Source organism: Priapulus caudatus, unplaced genomic scaffold (genome assembly GCF_000485595.1).
Source record: "Priapulus caudatus unplaced genomic scaffold, Priapulus_caudatus-5.0.1 Scaffold353, whole genome shotgun sequence".
Taxonomy (NCBI): domain Eukaryota; kingdom Metazoa; phylum Priapulida; class Priapulimorpha; order Priapulimorphida; family Priapulidae; genus Priapulus; species Priapulus caudatus.
This window is the reverse complement of record NW_014577414.1, coordinates 49,703-76,710: the sequence shown is the minus strand read 5'-3', so window position 1 is coordinate 76,710 and position 27,008 is coordinate 49,703. Positions and strand designations below refer to the sequence as shown.

The 27,008-nt window shown below is 43.4% G+C and overlaps 1 protein-coding gene across 1 annotated transcript in view; it reads right to left on the bottom strand.

Annotated features, from left to right (window-relative positions):
* LOC106809424 (cyclin-Y-like protein 1) overlaps window positions 1-27,008 on the bottom strand; it is a 205,475-nt gene that overhangs the window by 132,895 nt on the left and 45,572 nt on the right. The window contains exon 3 of the mRNA XM_014812505.1: window positions 6,107-6,190. Within this exon, the coding sequence (XP_014667991.1) occupies window positions 6,107-6,190 (84 nt within the window). The remainder of the gene's footprint in view (window positions 1-6,106; window positions 6,191-27,008) is intronic.

Below are 27,008 nucleotides of genomic sequence, written 5' to 3'. Positions count from 1 at the left end.
GTCACAACGCCAGGCAAGATGGGTGATGACCTATTTGAGATCACGTGTATGTATGATTTGGCCACTTTTAAGACACGTCATCGTTTGTAAGCGAGTGTAATGCGTTAATGCGTATTAAACTGCTGAACATGATACTGATTGTGTGGAAAAATGGTTCCACGCTACGATATGCTCGTGCTTCAAAATAATACCGAGCAACGTTTGACTTCATATGTGAGTCACATAACGTAACTGCTACAATATTGGGAGTATAGTTTATGATACAGCGCATTCGTGTGTACGTGGCAGCGCTCTTTAGTCTGTACGATTATAGCTATGTCCCTATACTGTGCCATACTGTAGCAGGTACTGCTGTCATCACGTGGTTCTTGGTGGTTAAGCGAATATAGTGTGATGTCTTGTATACTAAATGGGGTGTTTCATATTTGTGTGGGGTTATTTATACTAACTTATAGTCTTTTGAGGAGTGTATACCTGCCAAGCAGGCTGTACGTTGTCTCATTCTAGCGTATCTGGCTATGTGGTGTGCTATACTATCGCTGTTTGGAGTAATTTCCATTTATAGCTATGTTTGTTTTTAACGCGTTGTTTTGCAGTAGTTGCTGGTTATTGTAACTGTGGAGCTGATATTAAATCTTAGCTCTTGACTTTATTGCTTAGATAGACTTTAAGGCAAGTGACTGCATACATGTAACTTCTGTTCGATTCGCAATCGGAGGGCTGCCATATAACTATCACTTTATTATGGTGCGAAGTACTATGTCCCGATAAAGGAAAGCAGTCATTTCATCAGGCCTTGTCAGACTTGAAACAGTACAGGAGGGACTCTAATGACGTCCCTTAGCGACACTTCCATTAGGCGGGACTTTTCGCCGCTCCATAATCACACGCCTTTAAGAGGGCATGATGGGGAGCTCCACTTAAAAATCACACCCTCTGAAAAGGGATGCATGTAGAGCTCCGTGTCGTGAGGGCTCTCATCATGCTCTTGGGGTGTGGGTGTGATGGAATCATGACCAATTCCTTCAGGTCTAGAGGAGGTGAGAATCCAAGTGACGAAAATTTGGGATGTCATGTCAGATCCTCACCTGATTATTCATTCTCATATTCTTCCCCATTATCATCATCTCATATGGCGTGTCTATGTTAGCATCTCTTTCTGCATCCAACAACTCCCAACACTTGCACGACTCCCGAATATAATTAAATAAGTGCGCAGGAGCTCGACAGCGCCTCATCTACGTTGTACTGCGGCCGTGACTCCTTTTGCCGTGGTATATATACTGTAGTTGGTGTTGGAATTCTAGTAAAAACCCTGTTTGGTCTCCGCAATGTGCTTTCACATAACCTCAGCGCCCGAAACAGTCGGAATGCACTGGGATGGTATCACGGAAACCTCTCAAAAGAATGTTCGTTTGGGATCATGTTACTCGAAAGTTGTGGCCACGGACGGGATTGGGCGCGTACGTTTAAGTGTCTTCAGATTAAAGATGAGAGCTTCCCATCGTATTGTGTCCAGTGTTAGCCCAAAACTACTCTGCAGTAAAGTAATAGTTAAAAGCAATCAATAAGATTACCGTACGCAAGCCTACCAGCCTGCCATTATCGGTGAGAGCTGCAGACCACCTGTAACACATTTAAGACGTCACCAAGGCCAAAAAAACCTCGTCACAGTACCACAAACATATGCTACTGGCAGTAGCACTGCGCGAGTAGTGGTCAATACTTTACATGTAACATACCTGACAGTACAGAATTGCCATTAAGAGAATATTATAGATTTAAGGAGGATGATAACCTGTCTTTAATCCCATAAGTTTAGGCTATTTTGAACCATTTCACTGCCTGCCACATTTGTAGTATACCTAATACATCCAGGGCATGTTATAGTATTCTCTCACTTAAGACAAACCCGGAGTCAATCGTCTAGTCTAACAAGACAGGCTCAACAAATTTCCATGTTTATACCCTCCTTGTTTGTGCATGGGACTTAATACAAAAATTGTTGTATTTTGACACTTACTCTTCTAGCATGTCAGAGAAAGTTAAGTAACTGTTTGCTCCGATGGTTCTATAATGTTCATAGTTAGGTGCCAATAAAAATCGACGTACGCTCCCGACGACTGAATAAACAATAATGAGTAAAGTTTTTCTATAACAGTGCTGGCACCAGTGCTCCCACTCAGCTTAGACCACCCATTGTGTGCCTCACCTCAATAGCAAGAATGTGTCTAAAGTCCGATGGCCTGGTAGCTCGCCCATTGCTTCTTGCACCTTGTTGACCTTCGTTGTACTCCCAGACCTGGTTCCTAGCGCACACACTCGAGTGAATTGGCCGTTTTTACACCTCACACTCGCATGGTGATACACCGACTTATTCACGCGAGCCCTGAGACCACTAATCAGTCAGAGGGACGCGTTTAGACTTACCCAGCTACTAGTTGTGTGCGTCAGCCAATTCCTGCAAGCGTTCTGCCTCGTCCCGTGAATTACCTCATTATAGCTTTAAGGCGATCATGTGAATGTTCCCCTTCTTATTTTGACACCTTTTGTGACCGCGTGTACTATGACCTTATGACCCCCAGTCCGCTCTGCTTACACACACATCACCCACAAACTACCGCTTTTTATCTGACGCTCCCCTCCCCCGCTCCGCCCGATCTGTGACCCCGTATAATTGACGATCCCCCCCCCCCGATGTGCCGAATATCGTGACCGTACGTCAAGCGGTTAAGATTTGTGCCCAACTGTTGACGGACGGACGCTCGCACGGACGGACGGACGGACGATCATGCGATTCTACAAGCTGCATCTGACTATGTCAGATGAGCTAACTAGCCAAATTACTTGTACGTAGTAGCCACGTATGTAGCCCCTCCAGCCCTACGACTGTTTCACGTCGGCAGAAAACCACTTCTCGCCACGTATAGTGGAAAACGAGCAGGTAACTTGTGGCTACCGTGTAGGTACCTGTATTTGGATGCTGTTGTCTAGTTGTATAAACCAGGGGGTAGTATTAGTAACCTGTACCTCTGCCATACGTTCAGTTACTTACACACCACAAATTGTTGTGTGTTGCTAACCTTTTTGTACCCCCCTACATTGACAAATGACAACTCTATGGAGCGCTATTTCAACATAATACACATACTTTTGGTGCGCGATTTCAACCAATTTTATGAGGCGCGATGATGCACGCACCATGGCACGATTTCGGGTGCGCGGTGGAGCGCGAGCGCGATCGCGCCCCTTAAAAATGAAAGCCTGGTATTACTGTGTGTATTACTAGTCGTTATGTGGAAAGGAACTGCATATACTTATATTCCGTTTATTTGTGTGCTTCAGTAAATCGTATCAAAACACCTTCACCGGGATACGCATTGACAATTGTGTTTATTTGAGTCTTGGAGTTTACCAGCCAGTACACTTTAGATTTTGAAAACTATTTGCTACGAGGTTAGTTTAGCTCTAGGATACTAGTACTAGAGCTAATTATTTTATCTAGTACTGCCCCGTGTCCGATCCATCACCCGCTGGAACATACGGTGTTTGTTTATATTTGTTGTACATTGGTCAGCCATTGATGGCGTACCAACAATGATTTATTTCCATCCCGGCATCCGTTCTGTGATGTATGTACGAAATTTAGCGTGAATGTACGAAATTTACGAATGTACGAATGTCCGAAATTTGTGTGATGTGTGTAGGAAAAATACGCGGAAAAATGTGCGAAATGTAGCGATTTTGAAGTAGCCGCAGCTGTTAAAGCGTCATGGTAATGGCGCAAACGTCGCGGGTTCAATCCCCGCATTGGCAAAATATTTTCCCTCAATTATTTATCGCTGCCGGTTTTCATTACGTTTTTTCATTACACCTTCTACCATGTTCGTGCGTCTATCATGCGTCTATCACCTATGCCTATCATGCATCTATCGTGCATCATTCATCTTCGTTGGATCGGCCGCCACCATGTAATGTTTTCTAGTCCAACTTAAACACAGCCGCTTATTGTTAACTTGACACAGCCACACCGCATGGTAATGGTGGCTCCAATCTAGGCTCGATCTCAATCATTATGCGGGACGGTACTGCCATCTTCCATGTACCAATGTCATGTGCAATATGATTTGGTTACATAATGTGACACAATGAAGTCAGTAGTGTAAACCCAGCTCAAAGCTGGAGAAATTTTTCAATTTCGCAACAGAGTTGGCGAAAATAGAATATGTTCTAATCTACCCACTAGTTGTTATTAACCAGTGACACCAGTGGTTCGCACGACATTTGCGTTTACACTGCCGATTACTGGTTGTATAATTGCGAAATTGATCCAATTCATCAATTTGATGGCATAAAGTCGGTCGTGTGAACCCAGCTTAACCCTCATCTTAGTATTATTTTGAAGGGAAAATACAGGTCAAATATATAATTCTCTGACTGGGTTGAGTATGAACTGGGTCTCCTCATTTTATGTGTGCGTAAGCAGTCCCACCCATTGAGTAATACTATAATTACTACTGCGATCAATTATGTTTAGTCAATAGTGGTGGATCAGTCTACAATGCTACCACGAGCTGGCTCGTGTTTGGAGAATAGATTCCCAAATATACATCATTCATGTGACGTCACACGAGACACGATTTTCACATAGTTCCTTCACGAACTCGCGTTAAAAATAGGTTTAGTGCTTGATAATTTTTTTACTAATACATATAGTTGAAAAACAACACAGAGCTCTACACATTACAAGGTTTGAAGGTGCGCTTAGGTCGGCCTTGCGACGTGACGTGATTGCCAGCGACGACATCTTCTGCAAATGGATGCAACTCACAGCGACGATCTCGTCGCAGGAACAGTTTGACCTGAGGACTCCTGCAACTGCTAGACTGGTCAGCGACGCTTAGCGTCTGAAAAATGGCCAGTCGCTTCGAGTTGCGCATGTTCTACTTTTGCGACGCGATTAGACTAGTTTCCACCCGTCGCTTGCAGTTTTGCCTGACATAAGCTGCCTTGCGATCGCTGCAACGACCTTCGAATGCATAAATGCCATGTGACTGTCATGTGTCATGTGAATAAGTCATGAGACTGTTCAAAATGGCGACCGAGGTGTGGTCAGAAGCAGCTAAAGAAAAATTTTGTGAATTCATTATATTCATTGCTGTAAGAATAACCAGAAACTATCTAGTAGCTTTTTCCGAAGACATAATACATATATGCAGTTTGTTAGGCCTACTACTGCAAGTGCAAAAGGAATTCAGTATGGTACAGTAATAATGGAATTATCGGCTCTCCTGGGATCCAATTAATGACATAATGGCAACGGTATAAATATGTGAAAACATTTTACAAATACTTAAATGAGGAGATGTTGATTTACACTCAAAACTCAATATTTTCATGGTACATTAACCGTCAACAAACCTGTAACATTGACGTCGCCATTTCGAACGATCACACAATCATATAGTTGTGTGCTCTATAGGAGATCGTCGTATCAACCCCAATGCCTTTTGCGACTGCCAGTCTCAGTTTTCAGATTGTCGCTGTTCATCACTGTTAGTTGTATCACTGTTGACATGAGCACTCAGTCATAGTGAGTTGCAACGTGTCGAGTCGCATTGCATTCAATCGCAATCCAACCTAAGCGCACCTTTACAGACTTATTTTGGGGGGTTCGCATAGGCTTTAAGATTTGTAAGTCCCGAATATCAAAGAAATAATTTAATATTACTCAAAAATCATACTTAATTCGACGTGGATATATTGACAAATAATGTATTTCCTATTTATGCTGTGGTTAATTTGTAAATAAGCAAATATAGGCTATGCTGTAATTACCTAATCTCACTAACTTGACAATTTTCAATCGAAAAGGTAAAATCATGGCAGAGCATTTACAACCACACTAAAACCTTTTTTTGGGTGAAATTAGGTGAAGAAATATGATCAAAGAAAAGTGCAACAAACTTATGGTGGTCATTATGACAAAAAGGTCTAATGAGTTACACGTGTATGAAAATATATGAGTTGAAAAAGTACCTTGAGTATCAGTGAAATTAACATGTGAATTCTATTCACGATGATCAAAACATTATTACTGACATACATTTGGCATTCAGAAGATCAGGCTTGGATCGACTAACGAAAAGTGGTCCCGCAGTTGGATGTGTAGATGGATCTTCTTCATTATCTAAAAAGAAAAAAGTACATAATCCAATCAGGCATGACATAGCAAACCTTCATCATAAGATGATATGAGGTTACTACAACTTGCGACCTGTAATATGCAATAGAGATAACCACAGCAAAACAGCTGAATTTTAGGGCAATTTTATAACATGGTAACACATAAATTTCTACATAAGTTGTGAGGATCTTACTCTAATCACCAGGTATTAAATAATTATCATACAGCAGTGTGGTCCACGAGGGGTTTTAACATGCAAGGCCGACAGGTTTGAGTTTTTGGGCCGACAAGTTTGAAAATCGCCGACAGGTTTGGATTCCAGGCTGACAGGTTTGAAATATCAAAGCAAGAAACAACACAAACAAAGCAAAATGCATCTGTACTGCACTGTCGAACGGGACGACGTATGCGTAGTCACAGCGCGCGCTTGTAGCATACACTATTACAGTCTATTACACTGTTTTACTCTGTGCACGGGCTCCCACTTGTCGGGCAGTCGACTCATACAATGCGTCTACGTCTTCTGATCTACTTGCTCTGATTCATGCGCGCATGCCTGTGTGCGTGCGTGCGTGCCTGCACGTGTACGTGCCTGCACGCGTGTGTGCGTGGGTGCGTGCCTGTGTGTGCGTGTATGCCTGCGGGTGTGCCTACGTAGCCACGTATGATTATAGAACAGTGATCCATGGAAAATCGTAATAAAATTCACGTTTATTTTTGCGTGCCGGCACACTCTGTTGAACATTGTGAGCCGGCTCGATGGCTTATCCAAGGATATCGACCAGTTACCCATGATGGGCATCAAGTTTCGAGAAGGTACTTGCCCCGGCAAATCTATGTGTGATCTACTCCAACGTGGGAGTCTTGTAGTATGGACACTTGAATTGCCGTGTTATGATCCTTGGGGTCTAAGCACACGCGTAGTTGCCCATTTGACATGCGGCTAAATGCCAGGCTGCTGATCCAGTCGGTCGGCTCCGTAACTTTTGCGATTACGCCCATCTGCTCCATACCATCAAACTCTTTGCGTAATTCGTCTCGTAGATGTATTACTCATGTGTCATTCCCGATTGTAGCTTTTTCCTCACTTCCAGGAAAGAGTTTTGCTGTCGCTCTCTCATAGTCCAGCGAGTCTTGCTAGCAGAACCAGTATGGACGATAGAACACAGAGGTTAAGTATCAGACAACTTTATTACGACACCATAAGGTACAGAGAGAGCGACAGTGGCTCCACCTACGAGCGACATAAATCATCAAACATATTACATGTATTTTGTCTTCACGCAACACCTTCCCTCTTTAAAGAAAAATAATCGACACATTTTAGAATTCACACTGTTGTCTACTTTACCAAGAAACACAGAATTATCTTAAACTTCAAAGATTCTAACATTCAGGGAACATTACAATGAACTTGTAACGATCAGAACTTATTCAAAATTATCTGCTCTAACAGTTCTCAATGCACTCGTATCATCGCCCACTATACGTTGAAATGGGCGGTCGGTTTCACAGTCCTACCAGACCTCATCCGATAAGGACTTTGCATGGATCCCTGTGGCACACGGTCGCATCCAGTGTCGGCTGGTGTTCGTACCTTTTGTGTACACGTCACATTTCCTGTGGGTTTTGGTACATTCTCCTCGCTCACCTCACTTGCAGAGTCTGTGACACTATCTGCAGTCTGCATCACAGGTGCTTCTGACTGTGGAGTATTGAGGCGCAACTGTCGACGATTACGTCTCGTTACTGTTCCTTCATGAGTGACAACTTCATATGTCCATGGCTGTAGCTGTTTTGTGACTTTGGCAGGCTGCCACTCTGACTGTCCTCTTTGGATTGGTTAATTCCATACACGGTCAACTGGCTTGAGTGGTTTGAGATCATGACGGTTTGCATTTTTCTGATTTGCCATATGTATCCGTCCGTCCTCCATTTGGGATTTCTTGTCTCTTAAAGTTGTTTCTGGTAGTAACTGTTTCAGCGTTGATGGGACAAGGGTTTTGGTCTGCCTTCCAAACAGTCGCTGGCATGGACTAGTTTGTAGACTCTCAGTTGGAGTATTACGCACATTCAACAGGCCAAGGTATGGATCATCATTGGAGACTGCAGATTTTTTCTTAATCTTTTTGGCGTTCATTACTGCTGCCTCTGCGGCTCCATTTGCCTTGCTGTTTCCAGGGCTGGATTGCTTATGAGTAAAACCCCATTTCTTCGCAAATTTTGATAATTCCTCAGAGGCATACTGAGGACCTCCATCACTAATGACACAGTCAGACATTCCATGTCTGGCAAAGTGATGTTTCAGTTTGTTAATAACTGTCTTGGAGAGGGTATCTGGCAATTAATCCAGTTCAAAGAAAAAGCTATAGTAGTCGATAGGTATCAAGTATTGTCTCGCCTTATATGAGAACAAATCTGTTGCTACTTTCACCCATGGTCTGTCAGGTACTTTGTGTAAAGACAATGTCTCTGGTGGTTGGCGATCAGTATAGGTTGCAGACATCGCATGCTTCCACGAAGGCACGTATCTCAGCCAACATTCTAGGTCAATATATGAGCTCACGTGCTCGTCTAAGACACGCGTTAATACCTAGATGTCCTGCATGCAGATTTTCTTTTATTTCCCGACGCAGTTCTGTTAGGACTATGAATCGCTCACCACGCAGTAGGATACCATCTTGTAACTCATCTCGGTAGTTAAAGAAAGGAATGAGTTCCTTGAGCACAGAGTTCTTGTTTTCCGGCCACCCTCTAAGAATCGTATCTTTGAAAGACATGAGGGTACCATCTCTCTCTGTAGGTGCACGAATCTGGTCCAGCCTTCCTGGCTTGATAGGTGAGAATGATACGTTACTCACTACTGCAGCATCAGTGTGTGGCTTATCTGAAAGAGGAGCACGTGAGAGTGCATCTGCGACCGGAATATCTACTCCAGGTTTGTGCGTTAGTGTGATCTGGTATTTTTGAGTCCCCAGCAGCAATGCTTGTAACCTCTTGGGTGCAGGGAATAGCGGTTTTGTAGCAATAGCGTCAAGGGGCTTGTGGTCTGTGGTTACATTAACCTTTCTCCCATAAGTATAGTTGTGAAACTTTTCAAGTCCATGCATACACCACAGCCAACATCTCCTTCTCTATTTGTGCCCATCTTTTCTCAGTATCTGTTAGGGATCGGCTTGCGTAGGCAATCGGACGTCCCTCCTGCATCAATACCGATCCTAACCCATGCTCGCAGGCATCGTTTATCTAGCGTTAGTCCCATATGTTGATCGTAGAACGCTAACACAGGGGCCTCTGAGGCCATCTGTTTTACTTTTTCAAAAGCTTTCTGTTGTGATGATGCCCACACAAAGGGTACCTCCTTCTTGGTTAGGTTTTGCAACGGTACAGTGACTGAGGTCAGATGGGGCAAGAACTTTGCCAAGTAGTTGCTGAATCCTAAGAATCGTATCACCCCTTCGAGATCAGTCAGGGCTGGCATATCATTGATAGCACGCACTTTTTCAGGATCGACCTGCAGGCCACGATCTGTAATGCGATGACCAATGAACGTATTCTCTGCTGTTCTAAGACTCAGTTTGTCACGATTGAGCTTGATTCCTTTCTCTCTACACCGGGAAAGAAATGCTTCGAGCCTCCGATCATGCTCTTCGATGTCTCTACCATGAACTACTGTAAACAGGAATGAGCGTTCATGTAGAAATGATGAAGTAGATCCAAACTTGTGTGGTAAACTGTACAACCTTTAATATCTTACACACATCACATCTCCTTACACACAGACAAAGACCCGTGCACACGCGCGGTCGCGCATGCGCGTACTCTCGCGACCAGAGCCCGAATTCTCCCCTACATCTCTGTCCTATCTATTTCCCCCAAACTCCTACAAACATACTGCCCGCACATGTACCCGTTCTCACAGACTACGTCCTACACCAATTTCACAGTGAACCTCTAATCTGTAACCTAACCACGTTTACCATTCTCTCTAATACAACAATGTTGCAATGACGCTCTGTCTAGCTAGCCATGTCACACGTGTAAAACAGATGTTACATTATCTCCCTTTTCCCAAAAACGATGACTAGGGTAGTCATCGACTCAGCGTCCTCGCTGCTCTACACTTTAACCTGAACCTAACCAATTCCAAAAAAAATACTACCCTAATATCTTCCTAACTCAATCCAACGAGGAACGTCTTTCTGTCCGATTAAACACCCACAATCAATACACACAACCATAACAACAATCAAAATACAATAAGAAAACACATATGAAGCGTAGAAAACAAGTAACGATAAAGTTCGATCACAATATAAGTCAGAAACTCAACACATTTGGCATGAACATTCTGATATCGCTGCAATTACTCTCACTCTTGCGTATTTTTATGGCTGTAACGTACGTGGCGTATGCGTATACAGACATGCATTACCGAAACCACGTTGTATCTGGATTATATTCTCATAATCCCAGGGCACACAGGGCCCATGCACACAGGCATTAATAAACACGGCACTGATGTGGTACTTTGTCACTTCCACACATCATACGGCCAACAAAAATCATCATATATCATCCATCATACATCATACATCATATACAGCCAACAAAAATACGCAAAACTGATTTCATATTTTCGATGAAATGTTTTTGGCCTATAATCAAACTCTAATTGAAGAATGTGTTTAGCGGTCTGACGATATAGTGGAAACGTACCGTCACTGGTTAGCACAAATTCAAGAAAACGATCACAAATTTCTAAACAAAGTTTAACGAAAAAGATTTTCCACAAAAAAAAACGGTTAGAAGCATATATCATGAAGAAAATACCGCGTTCATAGAACAACCATAAACCTACATACATACATACATACATACTAAATATACCCTGCCGTAGGCCTACTCAGCGTCACACTTTTCCCAAAATAACATCATCTGTGCTTGCCATTACCGCGTCGCCAGCCTTCTATGGTATCCAACTATACACCTGTGCGTAACTATATTATATCATACGGTTATCTACTGTGCCTTCTTATCTTACAGTACAGTACAGTACAGTATCTTAGGGTGCTTACACATCTAGCGTATCTATATTCCGTGCTCCCTGACACGTTATGTGGAGGATTCCCAGCGTATATATGCTGTGACAAAAATCCCCGTAGTCCTTCTCTCGGACCGTGTATACGCGACTTTATACTGTATGCACCCTATAACGCTCTATTGTGGCACAAACCGTCCGCACAAGCAATATCGTCAGTATACTCAGCAGTCAGGCGACAGTAAACAGCGTGAGCACAGCGAAATGTATACTAGGAAAATTGCAACACTTACCACGTCATTATATATCTTCCTCTTCTTTCTTCCAGCTTCTTCTCTCGGCTTCCGGTGCTGTCTGCCCCGGCGTCTCGGCATTGCATTCTTTCCTTCTGACTCTCCCTCTCTCTCTTCTTCTGTCTCTCTTGCTCTCTCGTCCGCTCTCCTTTTATCTCGCTCCAATCTTCTTCTTCCTTCTTCAGTTTTCTTCCGTGGCTCCGTGGCTCGTGAATCGTTTGTAGTATAAGGTCCTTCGCAATCTCCACGATCTCCAGCCGATCCTCGTCGCCATCGTCATCGTCGTCAGCGCTAGCGCAGTCTGCATGGCTCCAATCTCATCATCAGAACCCGCTCTTTCCGTCCTTCTCTCCCTCTCTCGCTCTCCGTCATTCTTTCTCTGTTTCGTTGCTGGCCCGTAGATCGATATGAAGTAACTTGCGTTGTGTCCGCAAAAGGATACCCAGGTTTTGGACTGTCACGAGCACCAAAATGTAAACAGGAATGAGCGTTCATGTAGAAATGATGAAGTAGATCCAAACTTGTGTGGTAAACTGTACAATCTTTAATATCTTACACACATCACATCTCCTTACACACAGACAAAGACCCGTGCACACGCGCGGTCGCGCGTGCGCGTACTCTCGCGACCAGAACCCGAATTCTCCCCTTTCGGACAATCCACGATCTTACATTTACCCTTCCTTCAAATGCGCGCCAGAGTCTTATATATGACTCTCTTGTCCAATCACAGCCCAGTTTCACTCTACCCTAACCAATCACACACACCCACTCTCTCTTTATTCAAATAATTGCGCGTGAAAGCACATCTGACCAGCAGATGTATAAACGGCGTCTACTAGTCTGAAGTTCCCCCAGCCTAACTATTTCTAACCTATGTGCTAAACGCCCAACACTTCTCTATGTTACGTACAACCAAACTATCTACGATTACTAATTCAATGTAACATCTGTACAACATGTGTAAAAGAGACGTTACACTACGACATCGTCCGCTATGCATTTCACGCCTGGCAAACCTTCAATGGCTTCTAGGAGTTTCTTCTAGAATATCTCAGATGAGACAAAGAGACCAAATGGCAAACGTCGCCACCGGTATCTACCATAGAATGTCTGAAATGTCGTCAGGTGACTAGAGTCTTCATCTAATGCCAACAGTCTGAACACAGGTCTAACTTGGAGAATACGCATGACTCAGCCAAATTGTGCAGTGTCTTCTAGTACTGGCAGTTGAACATTTTCACGTCTTAACGCACGATTCAGTTCGCGAGGATCAAGACAGATTCTCAGTTCGCCAGATTTTTTGTCTGCTATCACCATCTGGCTAACCCATGGAGTCGGCTCATTCACTGGGGCCAGAACTCCTGTATCCACAAGTTGGTCCAGCTCCTTTCTGAATTTTTCACGTATTGAGACTGGTATACGCCTAGCAGGTGTTATTACAGGGTGGACTCCTTCAACAAGTTCTAGATGCACCGATCCCGGAAGGCATCCTAGTTGACCATCAAATACATCAGCGTAGCGACCAGTCACAGTAACTAGCGACACGCTCTCCATAGCTGAATGGTTAATCAACACTAACTTCATGGCTTGAGCAGTTTTCAGTCCTAGTAAATGAGTGAAATCATCTTTTACTACTACAAACTCTACAGAATACCTATTGCGGTTCTTAGGGTTTTGGATCACAGTACGACAGGTTCCTACTGGATCTAGATCTGTGCCATTCCACATTTTCAGCTGTTTAGTCATTGGTATTATCTCATCATGTACTGCATAACAAGGTGGAAGTATGATGACTGAAGCTCCTGGTCAACTTGAAAGGTTAGTGCCTTATTCGCACAAGTAACGATCATTATACAGCAAATATCCTTAGGTGTAGGTTTTGATTGTGTTCTTAATACGTTGATCCACGTCTCGCATTCGTCCTCTGATTCATTCTTCTCAGTGAGCCGGTGAACCTTTTGCGTATGTTTTCTCGGGATTTACAAGCAAAGTGATTCTTGTGTAACGAGTGTGCTGGAATATTTCAATTAAAAATTGTTTATTTAGAATAATTCCCTCAGACGACCCGCACACATTTTCGCCATGGCCTACATGTCACGCCAGCGCAAGAACATGCGACCTACGTATAAACTTGTCATTGCCTGTTTAGCATAGTACGCTAGCGGGCGCACCCTTGCCTGTAACTCTCCCTAGAGACATGTACGCTACGACTCGTATATATGTCGCGTATATATGTCACCGCACTGGTGAATAAATTAAACAAGACACACTATACTAGCCCTATGGGGAGACGCTTCGAGAAGGCCTTGCGCCTATCTGTGTTGACAGCTTTTACCGGACGTGTAAAAACGGATGTAAAGAGCGGATGCAAAGTGTTAGATTGCAGGGTTTGCCAGGCATAGGATATGATTAGCAGAAGTGTTGACAAGAAGACGAAGGCCACTAGTTTAGAGTATTTCTAGTTAAGTGGCAATGCCTGGTGTAAGAAATAACGCAATACGACAGAGTGGTGACATCTGGCGGAGTCGAATAAAGCTATTAAAGGTATTTTAGTCGGTGGTGCCCCTAGGAGGCGTCACGGGCACGCGCCATTTATAAGCGGGCGCGCATCTCAAAAAGGGACAGTTCCCGACTTTTTGTGCTAACGTGTGCGTGTGTGCGAGTATTGTTTGTAGTGACTAGATACGTGTAGTTTTTAGAAGGGCAAACCTACCGGTTCTACGCATGGTTTTAGTGTGTGTGCGTATAACGGTTTAGTGTGTGAATACTTAATGAGGCGCTTATGTTTACATGAAACCAGCCTCTAGTGTGTGAATATTAATGAGGCATTTATATATGTGAAACGAGCCTCCAGTAGTGTGAGTTATAGTGAGGTGTTTATGTTGTGAAGTAAACCTCCAGTACGTTAACACCAGCTTCGACTCTCCATGATTTTGCTATGTGCGTGATTCTCCAAGTAGCTTTTTAGCTAGCGCAAAAAAGAATCTTCGGGTTACAAGAACACATCGCAAGAAACAACATCACTATACAAGACTCACTATACTATACTTAAACGCTTACATGCCATTTCACTTGTAGGAACAGGACGAGCATGTTTTGCCCCCGGCTGGGCACTCTGACTTTCTCATAGCATGTCGTTTTCCACAGTAATTACATTCCTTCATTTCCGAGCTAGGACTATTGGCAGTACTGCTTCCTTTCGGCTTCATCTTACGAGGATTGAGTTTGCCTTGGTTAGGGTTTCAATCGAACACTTTGTTGACTGTGATCGTCTCATGCATTGCTTTTCCCTTGACACGCGCATGCTCTGCTGCTCTGCACGTATCGATACAGTTGCCAAGTGTTAGTTTTCTTTCCCTTAGGAGGAGTTTCTGAGTATCTTTGTCTCGTAATCCGAGCACAATTATATTACGCAAGATCGAGTCTACTGTCTCTGCGTGGTAGTTACAGGATTTCACTAGAGAGCGTATTGAAGCCAGGAAACTTTCAAACTGTTCATCAGGTTTTTGATCTCTACGGTTGAAGATGAACCTCTCATAGGTCTCATTCACTTCTCCTATAGCGAATTCGTCGAACTTACCTAGAATATCTTGGGATGTGCGCTCAGTTTCTTCAGTCGCAAAGGTGAATCCATTATCAATTTTGAGTACCTGGTCACCTAGAGTGTAACATAGTAACGCTACCTGATATGAACGGTCTTGCTTCTCTAGTTTTGTAATTATGGTATATTTGATCCATTTCTGCTTGAACAGTCTCCAGTTCTCTGCGCTGTTGTCAGTGCCTTCTAGAACTGGTGGTTGTGGTGGCCTGATCCCTGATATAGCCGGTGCCATAGATTCATTTGCCATGTTCCTAGTAGAGCACGTACTACAGTTTAGTACAGTATTGCTCACACAGTCGGGCACCACAGTTCACAGTACAGAATATCCACCGCAGTTTTGCGCGGGAAAGTTGGCGCCGGCATGGTCAGTGACTCATCCTTAGTCCAAGCAGTAGTCACGTTAGTAGACGGTCAGTGCACTCCCAAACTGTCGTTTTTACGGGCAGTTTACGAACACTCAGAAATCACTGGCTGTCACATCCGTGTCGGGTCCTTTAGCTTCGCTGCCACAATGTTTCGTTGTTTCTGTCTTTTGTTAGCAGAACCAGTATGGACGATATAACACAGAGCTAAGTATCAGACAACTTTATTACAACGCAATAAGGTACAGAGTGTTATGTCGACCCTGTCGGGTGAATAACGAAAACCGTAGCAAAAACAACCTTAACAAACATAGGTAACATGTTCAATCAAAATGATTATTATTGATACTTATTAACAAAGTCATTGTCGAGCACAAAACAAATACAATACATTTCAATCATACAACAAGTTACATAATTAGGCCTATATGCACGTTACATAATAAAACATAAGCACGATACCTTAGCACGACTGGCCAGTCTTGTGCGCACCATGCTAAGTGCACGATCTACACAAAACCTCTCATTCGGGGTTTCCGACACTTAAACCCTGGGGAAAACCTAACGGCACCTAGCGAGGCCAAACATAACTTAAACAGGTAACACTTCACAACATCCTCCCCTATTGAAAATTATTAAACAACTCAACTATGGTCTCTCAAATGAAATAGATTTTCCATTATTCAAACGTACATTTATGAAGTGTCCTCAGAACTTTCTAATAGCCGCAAACGTGCTATTGGCCGACGTATTTCCGCTCTTGGCGTTTTGACTGCCACTGACCGTACGAGTCAATCACGACCTGGATAAACTTCCTCAATCTTACCCAGAATCCACTCGTTTCCTCGTATTGTCCTCCGCTATTAGAACTATATCCCCAATCTTGGCGTTATCACAACCTTCAAACCATTTTTTACGTACATTAATAACTCCGATAAATACTCCTTTTGCCATCTGTTCCAGAATAACTTGCTAATACGCTGACGAAATTGTCATCTTTTCCCAATACTGGAAACCCTTGTTCTTATTTCAAGATCGGGCATAACTTGCAAGTTTTATCCAATCAGCAGGTGACCTGGCGTTAATGGCAACGGGTCTTCCTTATCAGCGGATACCATCGTCAATGGTCTTGAATTTAACTAAGCCTCCACGTCAGTTAAAACAGTCACTAGCTCATTAAACGTCAATTGTGCTTTTCCCAGGAGCTTTCGTAGTGGAATCTTAATGCTTCGTATAAGCCGTTCATAGAAACCTCCCTGCTATGGAGCCTTTACTGTAATGAACTTCCATTCTGTTCCATTATGCCGCAAGCAATCCTGGATCTTTTGATTGTCCTTCTTGGCTTTATACAATAACTCCAGCACATTAGCTGCCTTTTTGAATAACTTCGCATTATCTGAGTACAGGACACCACATTTTCCTCGCCTGTTTGTCATCCTTTCAAACGCCTGTAAGAACTCCCCGGCTGACATGTTCTCAACCAGCTCAAGATGTACAGCTCTTTTTGTCATACAAGTAAATATTACAATGCAGACTTTCTTTGTGTTATCGCCTCTCGATGTCTTTACGTAAAGTGGACCGGCAAAGTCAGTTCCCACATACAAAAACGGTGGCGCCTCTGTTACTCTCTCGGCTGGTAATGAGCCCATTTTCTGCTTCATAATGGTGGGCTCTCGACATTTCATACACTTGTTTAATATCCTTCTTACTTCTAACCGACCTTTTAGCAGCCAAAATTTACATCTCAGGTTAGCCAACGTTTGTGCGATTCCAGTGTGACTATGCAATTTGTGATAATGCAAAACTATCCTCTCGACTAATACATCGTGATTCGGCAATATGATTGACCGCCGTGCCTCATCAGGAAGCAACGATCGACATAGCCTACCCCCAACACGAATTACACGCTTACTTTCATCCCACACAGGCGACAACGGCAACAATCTGCTAGTCTTTGCAACCGGTTTTCCAGCTTCCAATAGTCTCATTTCGTCACGAAATGCCTTCCGCTGAACGCAGTTTATCCAGAACATCTCTTCATTCTGATACTCTGTCAAATTCAGAAGAGCATCATCACTCCCCTCGTTCGGGAAGCCTTTGCGTCTATGTCATTTCAACCATCGGCATCCTGTTGTCATTGTAAAGACATTCAAGAACTTTGAGTACGATTCAAATCTCCCCATATATGCTGTTAGCGGGTCATCATGGTCTGCTTCTGATTTCACGTTGCCAACAATGATCCGTCTAAGCTTTCTGTTAGCTTCATCATACGACGTCTTTGTACCAAGCTCTGTTTGTTTAGGCCATTCCGCTTCGTCCCCTTTCAGAAACTTTGGACCTTGCCACCAATGTTCATTGTTTGCCAAAGCTGAAGCATTACAGCCACGAGAACAAACGTCCGCTGGGTTTAACCTTCCTGGTACAAACCTCTATTTTTCTGGCTCTACTAGTGATTGTAATGTAGTCACTCTATTTCCTACAAACACCTGCCATTTATAAGCAGGCTGACTAATCCAGTGCAATATAACCTTTGAGTCTGTCCAACAGTATGTTGACACAAGTGGCAGCTTCAACTGAGTCTTCACGTATTCTACTAATCTTGCTGTAATCAGAGCAGCCATCAACTCTAGTTCTGGCAGTGTCCTTTGCTTGGCAATAGGGGACACCCTAGTCTTTGAGCATAATATCGTGACGTGGTTCTCTTTGACTTCGGGGTCCGTAACAAGCAAGTAGGTCCTCCATACGATGCCTCGCACGCATCACCAAAAGCATGCAGCGAGAATTTTAGAGCTTTGAAGTTTTCTGGTACCAAATGTCTTCGGTGCTTTATTTTACTCAGTTTCTCCACATCTGCCTTCCAAGCTAACCAAACCGCTGCTAAATCTTCCGGTAGAGCGCCGTCCCAACTACCTGTTGTTACCCAAGCCTTCTGAAATATCGAATACAAATGGCGAAAGTACTCCCATGGGATCGTACACCCTGTGCAGCTGCTGTAACACTGTTCGTCTAGTTTCATGTTTCACATTTTCCATTTTCTCATAGAACGGGAACATCAAAACGTCTTCATAGGGTATGTACATTACCCCTAAGATTTTTATTGCGTATTCTTTTTCGACAAACGTTTTCTCGTGACATGCAGCCAAATCCTCCCTCTCTAAAAGATCGAGAGCACCACGCTTGTTAGATGCATACCTTCGTAGCGGGAATCCTCCCGACTTTATCATAGACTTCATATCCAACGCCAATTGCTTGGCACTTGTAACGTTACTAGCTCTAGAGATGACATCATCAACATACATATTTTCCAGGAGCTCATTCGATGCGTCCAGAAACTCCTTCTCTTGGGATTTCACGTGATCCTGGACTGTCTGCATGCTGCTGAATGGAGACGCTTTCAATCCGAACGTTACTCCAGTTAATCTGTAGACATCGAGCAGTCTGTGCTTATCCATGTCACGCCACAGAAACCGTTGCAAATCTCTGTCAATATCATTGATCTTAACCTGATGAAACATTTTTTCTATGTCGGCTATTATAGTAACAGCATGTCTTCTAAACCTGAGTAAAACAGCCAATATGTCCGGTTGGAGAGCAGGCCCTGGTAACAGCACACTATTAAGTGATATCCCACTTGGCCCGTTTGCTGACCCATCATACACTATCCTACACTTTGTAGTGACCCTGTCCGCTTTGACCACTGGGTGGTGGGGCAAATACCACACGGGATTCTTAGTATATTCTTTCCCAACCAACTCTGCTCTCCAAGTCTCCAGGAGCTCGGATATCTGGTCATCTTGGTACGATATCTTGGTCATCTTGGTGGATATCTTGATACGTTGCAGCCAACTCAGGATCCTTTTCCATCCTTCGTTCAATACCATACAGCCTTTTTTCAGCCACATGCCGATTCGATTTTAGCTCCACGTTTCCATCCAGATAATCTGGATTTAATTTGGCATCTTTGTACGCACGAGTGCCGTCAATAGCCAACTGCTTTCAATCAGACTTACATTATTGCCAGCTTTCTTCAGCAAGTAGTTCCAGCTCGAAACTAATTTAGCATACAAAGGATCTATCTCTCTAACGGTTGGAGCACTTGTCGCCTTCGCTGTGGCCATGTCTTCAACCGCTTTCAATATTCTAGCCAGCACATCACCGTATTTCGATTCAAGGGCCATGATTATTTCGCTGTGTGTAGGATGCACACAGCGATGCAGCTATTTTCATTGGCTCACCCTCCAATACCGACAGAACATAGTTAGCTTTCTCCGCCTCACTATAGCCAGGCTTCTTGAACTCTTCCTCGACCAGCGAACGCCACTGATCAAACATATTCGGATCACCGTTAAATACAGGGACCATTATTTCTCGCCTCCTATATGTTAACGTTTCCAATATCTTTGCGAGTTGCTCTGCGTTGATACCCGAATTCATACTCCTGACAACTTCCTTCAGTTCCTCAGTGATATGTTGCGCTATGCTAACCTCACTAGCTCTACTGGTGCCCGCTTTACTTCCCACCGAATCACTATGGCTATGGGCTCTCGCACCTGTCAACCATTTGCTCTCAAGATGTTGCACTCGCGCATCGACTGTAGAATACTGCTCTCTGTACTTCTCTTCATTGTCTTCATCTGCTTGTCGCGCATTCGCATCCAAGCCGCTCAAACGTTTATCATTTTCCGGATCAAATTCTATAGCGTCCTGAATTTCCATCAACCTTTCATATTGCTTGCGCAGCTCGCCTAGATCCGCTACACTCGTTCGTACAGCTATTTCTAACTCATCTCGAGCTCCCACCACACTTGACTCGGCTCGCTCACAATGACGTATCAATGTTTTGTAAAGCTTAGTAAACTTAATACGGTTCACCCGCCTTCTCTCTAAATTATCACATAACGCATCGTACGACATAACGACTGTTAGCGCGTGATTCAATTCCAAGGTCAAATGCTCAAACAACGCAGCACCGCGGCGCGGCGCACTAGGCTACAGCGCGCTCCAACACACAACCGCGATATACCTTTTGAACAATGCTACACTAATTAATGCTACAGCATTCTTCCGGCAACTAATAATCTCCGGCTCGAAGGACCCATATGTTATGTCGACCCTGTCGGGTGAATAACAAAAACCGTAGCAAAAACAACCTTAACAAGCATAGGTAACATGTTCAATCAAAATGATTATTATTGATACTTATACTTATAAGCATGATACCTTAGCACGACTGGCCAGTCTGCGCGCACCACGCTAAGTGCACAATCTACACAAAACCTCTCATTCGGGGTTTCACACACAAACCCTGGGGAAAACCTAACGGCACCTAGCGAGGCCAAACATAACTTAAACAGGTAACACTTCACAACACAGAGAGAGCGACAGTGGCTCGACCTATAAGCGACATAAATCATCAAACATATTACATGTATTTTGTCTTCACGCAACAAGGCCCACCACCTACATTTCAGTAGTGATTAGCACCCTGCGACTGAAACAATCGTGCGCCCCCCCCCCCTACTTCAATCAATGCCGCCCCCGGCCAGCAGGCACGTATGCAGCGTCGATGTGTACAGCCAGACGGGTGCCTCGCGGGCTGCTTTTTTCGGCGACCTTTGAAAAGATAATGTGAGAATGTCGTACGATAGCGCCCTGGCTCAAACAATGTTAGGAATATTACACAACTAGAAGATTGTTAGTTGTCCAATTAGGCAACTAGCCAAACGAATAACTTGTCTGACATAGACATTCCCTTGTCCTGAGCCTAGTGATGTCACGATCATCGATTATACTCGATCATCGGTTTAACAGTGGCTCGAACCAAGCGCTTTGTTATCAAAATCCATAATCGATTTCATAAAAAAAATAAGTAATCGAAATAAATGTAAAACTTGAACAAGAAACCTTGGGAAAGTGATGAGAATCAGAGATATCATTGCTACTATACAAGTTATCCTTTATTAACATACATGTATTATACACACAGTAGTAAACAGTGCAAAACAAACAGTAAACAGGGCTAAACAAGCAAATACATGCACACACGTACATGCACACGACGTTGCACACACACATACATGCCAACCCTACCGCTTTACGCGGTAGACTACCGCTTTTTGAAGACTTCTACCGCCTACCGCTTTTAATACTATTCCTACCGCATTGCAAAATATTTTGAAAAAACTTCTTTTTTTTCATTTTTTTCATTTTATCTCTAATAAATGTATGTAATGTATCTCTAATGTATTCTATTGCAGTCCAATTACTCCCCAGAATGCAGGAGAAGGCACCATTTAGCACCATTTTTTGAAAATTTTCCTGGGGGGGGCATGCCCCCAGACCCCCCTAGCGGCGCGCGCGACTGCGTCGCACGCGGATCTACCACTTTTCATTCAAAAAATGTTGGCATGTATGCACACACAGGCATTCAACACCCCGAGTAACCGATTGCAACCGATTTACAACACTACCTGAGCCTCATATCAATATCAGCGTTGGTAACCTACGAGTTGCAAGTTGCGAGTGGGGTACTGGGATAGTGTAAGCATTGCCAGATATTTATCATTCGCAACACGCGTTAGTAAGTCAACGCTTAACTAACGCAACGCTATCAAAGTTGCGTATTTGACAATTTATTTTGCACGTTACAGACCGAGGGCTAATCACAAAAGTGCAATTATGTTTATACATAAATGCTATTTAACCAAACAATATTGATTTTAGGGCAAATTTATCCATATTATAACTGAAACTATATGTCGTTTTTAAGATATTACAATCCTTTTGCTTTTACAAAAATAAATAAGAAACACCCTCGGTCTGTAGCCCTTGGCTGAAAAGTGGTTTTGCGCAACTTATCAGATCGTGCGCTTTGAGTGGCTCCACCGTCGTTGTAATCAAACTGTAGTCATTAGTTTTAAAACATTTTTTAATAATATTTCTAATGGTGATTGAACCATGAAACTTTTTATGTAGCGTAATTTTAACCTAAATTAACTGAAAAGAACCCTAGAACCTAAAGTAAACGATCCCTTTAACTTAAAACCTCAACGCTCAACTATTTTCCCGTGAATAACCTGTCGTAAAAAAGGTTAAAATACTATAGGTTGGCTGTTTGGGCCAGCTGACCTGACCGTACCTCTAACAAAGCCCTAGAGTCGACTGCTTGATCAGCAAGAAATGTCACCTATGTTTAACTGGTAACATCCCAGTTGGCCTGTACCGTAGTATTTGGACGCTCGTAGTATTTGGACGCTCCGTAGGCATGCTTTTTGTTTTTCTCTTGTTTTCTTTTTGTTTGAATCTTGTTTTGCACGGCCGTAGGAAATAGTAGCCATGCTCTTTTGTTTTCTTTTTTTTCGCCTTGTAACCTGACGTACACATAGCACAGTCTTACTAATTTACTACATATTACAAATTGTTTCAATCAAATGTTTCCATCAGTGACCGGGAAGTCCGCCATGTTTGTTTATTGCAACCGTGTCGAAGGGCAAGATGCGCAGATGACTACTTGCGCAGATGATTACGCATGCGCACTTAGAAGCGTCCAGTTTCGGGCGAGCGTCCAAATACCACGGTACAGGCCCACTCCCATTTTGCCTACACCCATTTCGCCTACTCCCATTTTGTCTACTCTCAGAATCGGCATTGAATAATGTTTTGTCTTAATTATATATAACTAGCTTTTACCCGTCCTCCAGACGGGTTTGAGTGGGGCCTGATTTGAGGATGGCGGTTTAACCATTTATCTCTCACTTTTAGTTGAGGATGTATTTACAGTAAATACTGATATGTAGACTCGAGTCATATATCAATATTTGTTTAAAAAAATTGTATCTAAATATATATAAAATCTGAAATTTTACCTTAAAATTACATACAATTTTTCAAAAAAAGGGAAATGGGGTGATTTCATAGTACAATTTCACTTATTTAGATATTATTTTTGAAAATATCATTCTCATTCTGGTACGAAGCATCATTAATAAGTGAAATTGAGTAGTTTTGAAGATATATGTTCTTGAAAGTCAGTGGACGGCGGCGGGCAGGGTTACACCTCCCGTTGTCAAATATTTGCACACACGCGCGCACACACACGCATCACACACACGCGCGCACGCACGCACACACTGCATTCACACACACACGGGCATGCGCAGGCACAATCACATGTGCACCCACGCACACACATACCAATTTACACACACACATCTACGCACATGCACACTCACACACACGCATACATACATACACACACACACGCACACGCACACGCACACGCGCACACGCACACACATACAACTGCAGACGTATCTCGTTGGGGTTTGTCTTAAATTTTCGTCTCAAAGCTGTGCGCGGCAGTGATTGGCTGTTTATACACCGCATCCGCAATGTCTTTGGTGTGTGCGTGTGCGTGTGCGTGCGTGCGTGCCTTCGTGCGTGCGTTTAGTGTGGCTTGCTATGCTAGGTGAAGGCTCCACCTAATTAAATGCTTATTATTATACCTTTAATGTACATTTAGTACAGCTATATTATCATTAAAACCCGTGAGAAAACAAATTAATAGTTTAACACAATTTCAAAAGGTTATGATATATATATAGTGTGGTATGTGTGTGCTCTTAGAAAATCGAAACGGCGTCTAAAAATGTCAGCACATTGGGAGCCAGGGTAAGCGCGGGCACGGTTACACCTCCCGTTGTCAAATATTTGCACACACGCGCGCACGCACGCACACACATACCACATTTACACACACACGGGCGCGCACACACATACACGCACACGCACACGCACACGCGCATGCACACGCACACACACGCATACATACTGACTCCGGGATGAGATTTTTCGGCGGATCCGCGGAAATCGGCAAATTTGACAGTCGCATGGGTCAATTTTGTGAAACGTGAAATTCGTTGAGAAAATTGGGGGGGGGGAGTAAGAATGTAAAAATTGAAATTATATCTTGAACAGTACCTGACAGTAGACTGACAGCGAAGTCAACAGCGGGTGTTACAGATAGCCAACGTGTACCGCGCCTGCCGCTAGTGCGTACGTCCGTCATGGCAAGCAGCGGTGCCAATCTTAAAAGTTGGTGCGGGTTTCCGCCGATGAATGCCGAAGTTTCTTCGGTCACATAACTTTTTAGAAAATTGCCTCCAAAATTCACTTTACGATGGAAAAATCGCGTTCTAACGTAGCGGAATGTATTCGCGACGCCCAGCTCGATTCGCGTGAGCACAAGTGGCACGGTTTCAGGGGAGATACGGAAAACGACACTTCGGCTCTTTCTACTATTATATAGTAGATAATATATATAATACTAGACAGAGGGCACTCAAAAAGAGTGCATACTTCCGCGAGCGTGTAACATGTATACATGTGTATAACAGCTGGCTCGCTGCTGGCTGCTGCTGGCTGGACGCCTTAAGGCGAGCTGCTGCTGACTGGACGGCCTAAGGCAAGCTGGTGCTGAATCGATCGATCGGTTGAGCGTGTGTATAACAGCTGGCTCGCTGCTGGCTACACACACACACACGAACACACACACGCGAGCGATTGCATGACCTCCGTTTGCAACGCGGAGGTAATAATATTGTGACGTCACACCTCAGCATTGTGACAGGCACACGAATATTATATATTATATAATATATGGTAATATATATAATATTATATATGGTAGCAGTCCATCTGATCAGGGCGCCCAGATGATTCAAAGCTTGAGCCAAGACTTGAGCCACTAAAGTTATTTTTAATCACCAATGAAAAACTATAGGTGCAAATCCACTTTAGGCACCTTAGGTATCACGAAGTGATGCACAGATTTGTGTGTATCACCCACTGATGCACAGACTTTCCTTATATCAAGGATTGATGCATAAATGTTTAACTGCCCACATAGCCCAAACTCCACGACAGATGGCGTTCTCGCTCATAGGCTCAATCTACCACTGCCACAAGTGGATTTCGGTTACAATTTGTAACGCTTTTTTACTACAAGTTTTACAGCAGCCACGTTACTCGTATCCTATGTAATACGGTGTGTACTATTAAAAGTTTCAAAGATATTAAAAATCCGACCATTATTTTATGAGCAATTTGATAAAATAGGGATACGAAATAATGCGCCCATTTACTACTTTCAAATCATTACGCTGTTTACTAAATTAAGTTCACGTATTTATCATGAATTTTTGGGATGCTTGCCAATATACCTAATTCTCGAACATTGTCTTTGATACATTTTTGCGTATTCAACTTAAAACATCTAAATTTGTCCACCAACAAACATGCAAATCATAGAAATTTCTAATGTTTTGTTCGGCGGCAACTTCGCGGCCATTGGATTGCCATTTGTTGGATTTCCCCGGAGCTCCGCCCACTTTAAAAATAGTGCTAGCATTGTGGCAGTGGTATATCCTGAGTGTGGGAAGGGGGCGCTGCATGCAGTTTGCACATAGCTATGCTAAAAAGTGCCACCTATCAGACAAAAATACTACTATTATATCACTAAAAATTATGTTGTGTATTTTTATTTTTATTATATGATTTATTATTAATTAAACTATTAATTACTAATTACCAATTACACTATTGTTTATTAAGTAAACTATTAATTACTAATTACACTATTAATTACTAATTACTAATTAAACTATTAATTACGAGAGAGGAAGAGGAAGCCATGATGGTTAGAGGAAAAGAGGAAGCCGTGATGGTTAGAGGGAGAGAGGAAGCCGTGATGGTTAGAGAGAGAGAGGAAGCCATGATGGTTAGAGGGAGAGAGGAAGCCATGATGGTTAGAGGGAGAGAGGAAGCCGTGATGGTTAGAGGGAGAGAGGAAGCCATGATGGTTAGAGGGAGAGAGGAAGCCATGATTGTTAGAGGGAGAGAGGAAGCCGTGATGGTTAGAGGGAGAGAGGAAGCCGTGATGGTTAGAGGGAGAGAGGAAGCCATGATTGTTAGAGGGAGAGAGGAAGCCGTAACAGTTAGAGGGAGAGAGGAAGCCATGATGGTTAGATGAAGAGAGGAAGCCGTGATGGTTAGAGGGAGAGAGGAAGCCGTGATGGTTAGAGGGAGAGAGGAAGCCATGATTGTTAGAGGGAGAGAGGAAGCCGTAACGGTTAGAGGGACAGAGGAAGCCATGATGGTTAGATGAAGAGAGGAAGCCGTGATGGTTAGAGNGGAAGCCATGAGGGTTAGAAGGAGAGAGGAAGCCATGATGGTTAGAGAGAGAAGAAGCCGTGATGGTTAGAGGGAGAGAAGAGAAGAAGCCATGATGGTTAGAGGGAGAGAGAAAGCTGTGATGGTTAGAGGGAGAGGAAGCAGTGATGGTTAGAGGGAGAGAGGAAGCTGTAATGGCTAGAGGGAGAGAGGAAGCTGCGATCGTTAGAAGGAGAGAGGAAGCCGTGATGGTTATAGAGAGAGAGGGAGCCGTAATGGTTAGAGGGAGAGAGGAAGCTGTGATGGTTAGAGGAAGAGAGAGGAAGCCATGAAGGTTAGACAGAGAGAGGAA